The sequence below is a fragment of the Tyto alba genome, unplaced genomic scaffold, assembly GCF_018691265.1.
Source record: "Tyto alba isolate M040663 unplaced genomic scaffold, T.alba_DEE_v4.0 Super-Scaffold_45, whole genome shotgun sequence".
Classification (NCBI taxonomy): domain Eukaryota; kingdom Metazoa; phylum Chordata; class Aves; order Strigiformes; family Tytonidae; genus Tyto; species Tyto alba.
Genome location: NW_024881321.1, coordinates 34,377,346 through 34,387,875, shown reverse-complemented (window position 1 = coordinate 34,387,875; position 10,530 = coordinate 34,377,346). Strand labels below are relative to the sequence as shown.

General features: G+C 42.6%; 1 protein-coding gene across 2 annotated transcripts; it reads left to right on the top strand.

Annotated features, from left to right (window-relative positions):
- The first annotated feature begins 8 nt into the window (after positions 1-8).
- Positions 9-4,244, top strand: LIG4 (DNA ligase 4). 2 transcript variants are annotated; one of them, XM_042805824.1, is made up of 2 exons: positions 9-237; positions 976-4,244. In XM_042805824.1, exon 2 carries the CDS (start codon positions 1,125-1,127, stop codon positions 3,645-3,647), a length of 2,523 nt encoding a protein of 840 aa, XP_042661758.1. In that variant the 5' UTR covers positions 9-237; positions 976-1,124; the 3' UTR covers positions 3,648-4,244. The 2 variants fall into 2 exon arrangements, with proteins under 2 accessions (XP_042661758.1, XP_032852843.2); XM_032996952.2 differs by having other exon boundaries at positions 162-237; positions 893-4,244.
- The last annotated feature ends 6,286 nt before the right edge of the window (positions 4,245-10,530 follow it).

Genomic DNA, 10,530 nt, shown 5'->3' with positions numbered 1-10,530 from the left:
TCGCTTCCGCTTCCGCTACCGGGTCACGGGCCAGCCCGCTCTCCGTTTCCTCCCCGCCGGGCTCCGCCGGCGCCTCGCCGGCCGCGACTGCGCAGGCGCAGCCACCGTCACGGCTACGGCCGGAACCACTGCTCCCGGGGGAGGGGCATGGGTCGTGGCGTCAGTGGGGCGTCCCGCCCTTTCCGGGGCGGAGGGCGGCCGGTGCGACCCCGGCTCCGCGGGTACCCCCGGCTCCGCGTAAGTCTCCTTTGGAGGCGGCCGCGCCTCCGCTTTCCCGTCCGTCCGTCCGTCCGTCCGTCCGTTCGATCCCCCTCCCCCCCATCTTCCCACTAGTCCGCTCCGGGCAGGGGCGTGACCATAGCAACACCGTAGCGGTGTGGAGCGGGAGGAGCGGCGGCCGCGCCCCGGCCCCTGCGCCCCTCCCTCCCCCGCTGAGGGCGGCACCGGCCGCCTTGGGCCCCGCTCTCTCCGCGGGTCCGGCGGGTCCCCGCGGCCGCAGCCGGGGCCGGGGGCGGGGGCGGGAGGGGCGGGCCGGGGGCGGGGGCGGGCCGTGCCCCGGCGGAAGGCTGTGTCCGAGCGGGGGGAGGTCCCGCCCGCGCAGCAGCGGCGGAGTTGGGAGGGGGGGGGGGCGCGGCGCGGTGCCTTCTCCCGCTTTCGAGTCTTCCCGTCCCGGCGATGCTTCGTGACGCAGCCTGGCTGCCGGGTTTCGCCCGTAACTGAGGGCAGCGCTGCCAGCCGGTGACATTTGAGTAAACCTAACAGTTAAATCCGAATTAGAAAAATGAGAAAACCACTAAATCCTGACGAGAGATTTTTTTTTTTTTTTTTTTGGAGACAGAATAACGTGCTGGCCTTTTCTTTCTCTACAACTATATACTTTTTCTGTTCTTAGTGAAAAACGGACTCTGATGGCTTCCACAGCTGCTTCCCAGCCTTCTCCTAAAAAAACAGTGGCCTCTCACGTGCCTTTTGCAGATCTGTGCTCTACTCTGGAGCGAATACAGACGTGTAAATCTCGTCCGGAGAAAACCAAGTATTTCAAGGGTTTTCTGGATTCCTGGAGGAAATTCCATGATGCTCTTCATCAAAAGGAGAAAGATGTCACGGATTCTTTTTACCCAGCTATGCGACTTATTCTTCCACAGCTGGAAAGAGAAAGGATGGCATATGGAATTAAAGAAACTATGCTTGCGAAGCTGTATATTGAACTGCTTAATTTACCAAAAGATGGAAAAGATGCCGCAAGGCTTTTAAATTACAGAACCCCTGCTGGCTCACGTGGAGATACTGGAGATTTTGCAATGATCGCATATTTTGTGTTAAAGCCCAGGAGCCCAAAACGAGGCAGACTGACAATAGAACAAGTCAATGAACACTTAGATGCGATAGCTAATAATAATGCTGCTAAAAACAAGGGTCTGTTAAAGAAAAGTCTTCTTCAGTTAATTACCCAGAGCACAGCACTGGAACAAAAATGGCTCATCCGGATGATTATAAAGGATCTCAAGCTTGGTGTTAGTCAACAGACTATATTTTCCATTTTTCATCCTGACGCTGTTGAATTACACAACGTCACAACTGATTTGGAAAAAGTTTGCAGACAACTGCATGATCCCTCTGTCTCACTTAGTGATGTTTCTATCACGTTGTTTTCTGCCTTTAAACCAATGCTTGCTGCTATTGCTGATGTCCAGCAAATTGAGAAGCAAATGAATAACCATATATTCTACATAGAAACTAAGCTGGATGGTGAACGTATGCAGATGCACAAAGATGGAGATGTGTATAAATATTTCTCCCGAAATGGGTTTGACTATACGCAGCAGTTTGGTGCTTCCCCACTTGATGGTTCGTTAACGCCATTTATTCATAATGTGTTTAAGAGCAATATACAAAATTGCATTCTTGATGGTGAAATGATGGCTTACAGTCCTGAGACACAAACCTTTATGCAAAAAGGAAACAGATTTGACATAAAAAGAATGGTGGAAGACTCTGATCTGCAGACTTGCTACTGTGTGTTCGATGTATTGATGGTTAACGATCAGAAGTTGGGGCATGAAGTACTAAGCAAAAGATACGAAATCTTAAGTAGCGTATTCACCCCGGTAACCGGCAGGATACATGTTGTACATAAAAAAAATGCCAGCACAAGAAAAGAAGTAATTGATGCTTTAAATGAGGCAATAGATAATAGAGAGGAGGGGATTATGGTGAAAGATCCCATGTCCACCTACAAGCCTGACAAACGTGGAGAAGGCTGGTTAAAAATCAAGCCCGAATACGTCAATGGGCTGATGGATGAACTAGACCTTTTAATTGTTGGTGGTTACTGGGGGAAGGGCTCCCGTGGTGGAATGATGTCTCATTTTCTGTGTGCTATTGCAGAGACGCCCCCTCCAAATGAAAAACCTACCGTTTTCCACTCTGTCTGTCGCGTTGGCTCTGGATATACTATGAAGGAATTGTATGATCTGGGTTTGAAACTGGCTAAACACTGGAAGCCCTACCGTAGGAAGGACCCTCCATGTAACATTTTGTGTGGAACTGAAAAACCTGAAATGTACATTGAACCTTGCAACTCTGTCATAGTTCAGATCAAGGCAGCCGAGATTGTTAACAGTGATATGTACAAAACTGACTGTACTTTGAGATTCCCTCGAATTGAGAAGATAAGAGAGGACAAAGAATGGTATGAGTGCATGACTTCAGACATGTTAGAAGATCTCAGAAGCAAAGCAGAAGGGAAGCTGGCATCCAAGCACCTTCATATAGAGGAATATGATGAGCCACAAGAAAAAAAAAGGAAAACTGTATCAAAGGTGAAGAAGATAATTGGAATAGCTGAGCAATTTAAAGCTCCTGATCTTTCTAGTGTAAACAAAGTTTCAAATGTATTTGAAGATGTTGAGTTTTGTGTTATGACAGGAATGGGAAAATACTCAAAGTCTGAACTGGAAAGCAGAATAGCTGAATGGGGTGGCAGTGTGGTGCAGAACCCGGGGCCGGAGACTTACTGTGTCATTGTAGGAGCTGAGAATGTCAGAGTAAAAAACATCATTGCTTCCAACAAGTACGATGTGGTGAGGGCAGAGTGGCTCCTTCAGTGTTTTCAAACGAAAATGCTGGTGCCTTGGCAGCCAGCCTTTATGATTCACATGTCTCCTGACACAAAAGAACATTTTGCTCGTGAGTATGATTGTTATGGAGACAGCTACACAGCGGACGTAGATGTTGCACAACTCAAGGATGTGTTCTCAAGAATGAAAGACAATAACATGATGCCCTTGGACACGATTGCAGAGTTAGAGGAACGTTATTCATGGAACAGCTGTCAGCTCAGTATATTCAGAGGAAACACTATTTATGTGGACTGTTATGCTGTTGTTAATGAGCCCAGAACCAAAATCCATGGAACAACACTATCAATTAGAGCGTTGGAGCTCCGTTTTTATGGTGCAAAAGTAGTCTCTCACCTTGAAGAGGGTGTCTCCCATGTTGTTATAGGAGAAGATCGTTCTCGGGTGAAAGAGATGAAAGCAGTCAGGAGAACATTTGGGAAAAAATTTAAAATTGTATCTGAGTTGTGGGTAACACAGTCAGTGGAGGAAGGAGTCCCAAAGAATGAAAATCAGTACTTAATTTAAAGTAGTTTTTAAGCTTGGAGCAAAAGCATTCTTGTTGGACTTGGATATTGCGAGGTTGCCTTAAACTTTTTGTGTGTTTTCATGTCTGTTTAAATCTAGCTCTGTCTAAAGAATTACACTGTGTCGTTGAAATCAGAGGAAGGCTTTTAATTATACTGTTGTGGAAGCAAGAGAATGCTAAGCTGTGTTGGAGGAGAAAAAAACCCACCACACAATAAATAATGTAAGCCTTTTACTTCACAAACAGGTCTCAGGAGAGATCTAATATTTTACCTAAGAGAATTCCTAGCTATTCATAGTGCTTGCCTTCATTGTTCAAAATGGAGACAATAATTTACTATTTTATGGAGATTCTGCTATTTAACATAATGTTTATTTATAAGTTTGCAATCACATCCATGTATTTGTGGAATAGTTTTTTGTATATTCCATATGCTAGAGAATTCATTAATTTATAAACCTTGTCTGTATGGTTTTAATTTTTCTACATTGGTTTTAGAAATGAGCCCCCCAAGCATTAGTAGCACTTTGGTTTTAGGATATTGTATTGATCCCATGTTTCTTTGTGTAAATAAACATTGTAAAATAGAACCTAAACTTCTGATTGAGGTGCTAATGAATTAATAATATATATGTAAAATACAAATCAATTAATTAAAAACTGTAATGGTCTCCTGTTCTCATTACAGTTAAAACATGAAGTACAACAGGGCTTTTACACGTATCTATCAGTTTATCTTTCAAAAAATGTTTCATAAGCTATTTCAGTAATGTAGGATTAATTGCCAAATATCTAATTAAATGTTTGGGGTTTTTATTAATTACTAAATACAAACTATTTTTAAAGTCTGCCTGATATTTTTTTTTTTTTTTTTTTACTGAGAGAACTCTTAAAAAGCACAAAACTTGGTCCTGTTATGTCAATACTGGTATCAAACAGAACTGTTGTTGAGCTGATCACACAGAACCAGTTGTTTTTGGCTGACTTGTTTCTTCAGTGCTTTTTGTGGTTGTGTTCATATAAAAAATTGCTGTAAAAAGTATTGGGAAATGTTATATGAAAGGCTAATTGGAAGGAAGTTTATTCTTATCTCTTAGAGTTAAGTGTAAACATTAGGAGCACCCTTATTACTTGAAATATACTAAATATGTAAAATGTAATAACCACTTTTCTTAAGCCACTTTATAAATTGCTAAAAAGCAGAATATTTTTTGTATACAAACCCCAGTATGTACTGAAAGACAGTGCATTATTTTTCGTCTAATAATTTGAGTAGAAAATTGGTATATGTGAAATATAATACTTCAGTTTTAACTCATTTAGCTTCTGTGTAATGTCATATATTCTGATTTATAAATAGAAAAAGAGAAGAGAATTTGTCTTCATACCTACACAGATTTCTCTTAAATAGGTTTTAGTAAAATAAGTATTCTAGGTGATCCTGGTTAGGAAAGTTAAGTGAAACAAAGGCTGACTCTTGAGATACTGTCAAGTATCTCACTTTGAGATCTAACTGTTATTTATGGAGATGTATTTAAAAAGTATTGATTTCACATTATCTCTTTGTTCTCTCAAAGCTATGCAAGGCTGGGGAATCTAGAACTAGTAAGTTATCGGCAAAATTGTTATTCTCTTTACTGACTCCTCAGTACACAGTGTACTGAAGGTGTATTTTTATATTTAAAATTAAGGTTTATTTTTTCACAAATAAAAAAAACCACTTGCAGATGCAGTATGCTGTTTTATCTTGTTTTATTTTGTATTTTGCTTCAGTTCTAGTTAAAACTAGAAATTAATTGTTAATGCATATTTGCATGTGGCATGATAATTAGCATGCTGGATAATGTCAGGCAGTTTACACAGCATGTATTTCTTTTGGTCACTGTTTCACAAATTTACATTTAAAATGTTAAATAAGAAATTATGTAGTTCAAATTTCAGTGTAAAAGAGAATCTTGCTATTACACTAAAAATATAGGCATTGCAGATCAGGTTTTCTTTTGAGATGTTTCTTTTACGTGAAAACTTAGGTGGATGGACTGCATGGATCTGTGGGTGAAACTGCACCCATCAGTTAATAAAGTCTGTATCTAGAATATAAGCTGGGGGACAGGAGAATCCATGGATCCTCTAAGCAAAGGCATTCTCATGGAAGAACAGTAGTGACAGGAAAATAGAAGTAGGGAAGAAGTTTGTGAACCTGCTTCTTTTTAAGGAAGTCCTGATTTCTACTGAAGGAAAAAATGAAGGCTGGAAGTTATTTAAGCAGTAAGACTATGTTGTTGAGACATAATAGTTTTTCTTAAAAATTCAAATTAATTAAGGAGTTATGCAGAGAATTTCAGTCATGATGTCTAAGGATGAATATGACAAGATTTTTTTTTTTCTTCATTACACTTAGATCTTTAAAAATAGGAGTTTTGCAGGTGAAGATTTCTTAGCTTATTTATATTTTGTGTAAAGATGTTATGTTTTTTTTTGTTGTTGTTTTGGTTTTGTTTGTTTGTTTGTTTTTTTAATAGGCACTTGGCTTGAGAGCAAGCCTTCCACTTTGCATTGTAATATATATAAAGTTTTAAGTTTATTTTGAGATGATGTTCATGAAGAAATGGAGAAAAGAAGAAGAGAAAAAGGGTCAGTAGATCTTGCAGTTTGAGGAAGTAGAGCAAAGCTTGCTATCATTCCTATCCGCTGGCTTTTAACTGGCACTTTTCAAAAAGAGTGTCATTGATTGGGAAAGAGGAGCGCAACTTTCAGGACCTGCCGTGGCAGAACATTTGGTAAGTACCCATTCTGTCTGCAACTGTAGGTGAATGATCTGATTTCTTGGCTAGTTGCAAAGGCAGTTCTGCACAGGCAATAAACTTCACAGTCCCTGAGAGAAGGTTCCACTGTTCACTTTGTTTATTAAAGAGTTTCATATGTTCACATCTAACTTTTTTTTCTACTCTGAGTCATATACTCAAACTGATGTAGTACAATTTTGGAATTAAAAGCCTTTGGGCAGCTTGCACAAAGAATGACAAATCTTGCCAGGGAGCAATATTTTTTTATTTCTTCGTATGATTCGTCTGGCTTGTCAGTGGAAGCACAGCATGTGTTAAATATACAGAGCTGGTGAAATCTCAGATGTTCTCATGCATTAGAGTATACATCCTAGTTTCATATCGAATGATGTAGAATGAAAGACTGGCTTCTAATATTGTAGACATTTATGCCGGGTATAAAGCAAGTGCAGGGGGCTGTTATTGCTCTTTTATACTCTTTTCATATGCAGATGGATGAAAATATGCTGTTGCAAGGCAATAGAGAATGGCTCCCACCTCTCATGTGTTTCCTCTGCTCTTGTTTTATGAGAATGTAAAAAGCCAAAATCAAGTAGCTGACGTTCAGAAAGCATCGGAATATGGTATTGGCAAGGGCTATTTATTCCTAGCATAACTTACTGAGTTCTAATTCTGCTTGGAATGTGCCTGCCTTGTTAAGCAAACCGCTAGTATATGAATAAGCTGAAAGCTAAATGTAAGAAGAAAGATTATCAGTGGGGTGGGGAGACGGTAGGGTTGGCTTTTAGAAAGCAAGTGCTTTGTGTACCAATGGGAGAGTGAGAAAGCCTTGACTGGTTGTTAGGTATTTGCACACAAATGCAACTTCAGTCAGCCCTCTTGCTTTATTTCACATTTCCTCTGCTTATGCCTGAAAATAACTAATTGATATTCTTGCTATTTTAAGGGGCTTTAAGTGATCTTATTCTTGCATCTTGCTGTGGTTTAAATGCAGAAGGCAACTGAGCACCACACAGCTGCTCACTCACCCTGCCCCGCCCAGGGCATGGGGGAAGGGAATTGAAAGGGTGAAAGAAGACACGTAGGTTGAGATAAAACCAGTTTAATAATTGTAATAATATAAACCAGTGGCAATAATAGAAAGTACAAACAGGTAATGCACAGTGTGACTGCTCACCACCCAGTGACTGATACCCAGCCCATGCCTGGCTAGTGTTCCCGAAATACCAAGATCCCACAGTTGCAATCCCAGAAGCAAGAGAGAGCCCCCTCCTTCACGGCCACCCCTCCTCTATATGGTGAGCACGACATTACATGATATGGAATATTTCATTGGCCAGTTTGGGTCCGTTGCTCTGGCTGTGCTCCCTCCCTGCTTCCTATGCACCTGCGCACAGGAAGGACATGGGGTGCTGGAGAGTCCTTGATCCCTCAGCAACAACTGAAAACAGTGTATTATCAGCATTCTTCTCATACCAAATCCCATTCTGAATCCAAAACACAGCACTATTCTAGCTACTGAGAAGAAAAATTAACTCTATCCCAGCTGAAACCAGGACACATCTACAGATAAGATTTAAAATAGTCTTGCAAAATTTCATACTATTTACTATTTAATTATCCTTTGAAGACCTGAAAGCTAACAACACTGAGGGTAACTGCATGTGCAATAGATTGCAGGCTGCTGACTCTGTGTTGAAGATGTATTATCCTAGCAATTTCACATTTAAAGTATTGTAAGTAGTAACACTGGGGATGATCAACTGCATGGATGACAAAAAGCTTCCCTCTTTTGGTACAACTTAGCTGTAGTATTATGGTAGCTTTGGGCCTCTTTATGTGACTGTTTATTGTAAGTGCAGTGAATATCAAAACCAAATTCCTCCATTTGCCTCCTGCTTTCAGGAAGATAAATTGCTGGAGAAAGAAAAAGCAAGAAGCTTCAGTGAGTCAAAATGAGACCCTTCCTATTTTCGTATACACTGGTCCTTACACATACTGTGTGAAATGATCACTAACCAATTAAATGAATACTTTATTTAGACAGGAGACTATAAATAGTCTTTTGTATAAAATATGATGAAAAGTCATTATTTAAACAGTTAATGAAAACCATCCTCTCATAATTTATGTTTTATTTGTTTTTGAAGAATGAGGAGTATTCACATCTTTAACCTGTCTAGCTAAATAATATCGTCAATTTATTTTGATATTTGGTATACACCAGCAATAATAACTTCCACAGGAAACTATTTCAGCCACACACATGAGTAGGATTTCTAGTGTACAAGAACTTCATAGGTAGAAAGGAGCTCTCAGAGCCTGGAATGCACCCACCTCCCCCCAAGGTATGGCTGGCTGTGATCAAGGCCAGCTCTTCAGTGGTGTAGCTGTGGTACCTTGGTTGGACAGCTATGAAAATTTCTGTGTGCAAAAAGAGTTGTGACAAGCCTTGCTAGGGACCTCATTTGATCCTCTTGGAAGCTGCATTTAAGTTCAGGTCCCTGATCCTAGTCCTCTGTCGTGATTTGAGCTCAGAGGGCAACTGAGCACCACACAGCTGCTTACTCCTCCCTTCACTCCTAGCGAAAAGAAGGGAAAAATAAGCCAGGCTTGGGATTCAAGATAGGACCGCAAGGGGCAGATCACCCATTACGGTCATGGGCAAAAGCAAGACTCTTTAGGGGAAGAAAAAAAGAACATACATTTTTTATAGACACTAACAACAATACTTGACAGAGTAGGACAGGGAGAAGTATTACCACATCTTGAGAACACCTTCCCCCCACCCCTCCCTTCTTCCTGGGCTCAGCTCTGCTCCCGATATCTCTACCTCCTCCCCCAGTGGCGCAGGGGCAGGGAATGGGGGGTGCAGTCAGTGCTGCCACTGCTTCCATCTTCGGTGGGGGGAGCTTCTGGAACTTCTTTCCCCTGCTCCATCGTGGTCCCCCTCTCACAGGAGACAGTCCTCCACAAGCCCTCTCCGACATGAATCCCTCCCACAGGCCGCAGTGTTTCCTTACACTGCTCTGGTGTGGGACACCAACTTTCTCCAACTGGAGTCCCTGCCACGGGCTGCAGCCCTTCCCCAGCTGCTCTGGCGTGGGACACCCTCGCATGCTGCAATCCTCCCAGCACCAAACTACAACAGCAGGGGCTTCTTCTTCCCACAAGGCCATGGCCTCTTTTGGGCACAATTACCTTAGTTGACCATGTGAAGCCCCTCACAGGCCATAAATCAGTGCCTGCTCCACCATAGACCTTCATGGGCAGCAGATGGGGGCCGCCCTGCCGTCTCCCCACAGGATACAGGGGGGTCTCTGCTCCGGCACACCTCCCCCCTCCTTTCTTCCTCCGTTCCTCCACTGACCTTGGTGTTCACGCAGCTGCAGCAACTCCTCCTCACAAACCTGACTCCTCCTCACCACGTCCCTTCTTAAATACGTTATTGCAGAGGCGCAGCTGATTGATTCAGCCTTGGTGCAGAGGTGGAGCTGCCTTGGAGCTGATGGAGCTTCAAGAAGCTTCTCACAGGGGGCCACCCCTATAGCCCCCTCCCCTGCTACCAAAACCAAACCCCACCACTCACTCAAACCCAGGACATCCTCACAATAGCTATCTCGCTGCTGTACTTACTTGGCCGTGTACATAGCTGATAGCAATCCTCACCCACTGATGTCTTCCTGGCTTGACATTGGACCTACTTCATCACTGTGGGCTTACCTAGCCATCACTGGCTGACCAAGTTTACCATCACCAGGCCTGATTTGCTCATCTTCTGGGGTGGGACCTGTTTGTTGGAACTGTGCCGTTTGTTGGTGAGGACACTGCCTCGTGCCCACCTTGCTGTCCCCTTGGTCCCTGGCATGCTTCCACTCGCAGAGCAGCCCGCTTGTATATCTCTATACTAGAGGGAATTGAATGAATGAAGGAAACCTGGCTTCCTTGCTTCTGTCCTTTATGGAAATCCTCACCCCTCACAGAACCACATTTCCTTGTCCCCCTGATATTCATCTGATATTTAGTTTGCATGTGAACTTCTTTCCAGGACTGAATTAAAAAATTGTGGCAATCTTATACGTTTTTACCATAATGC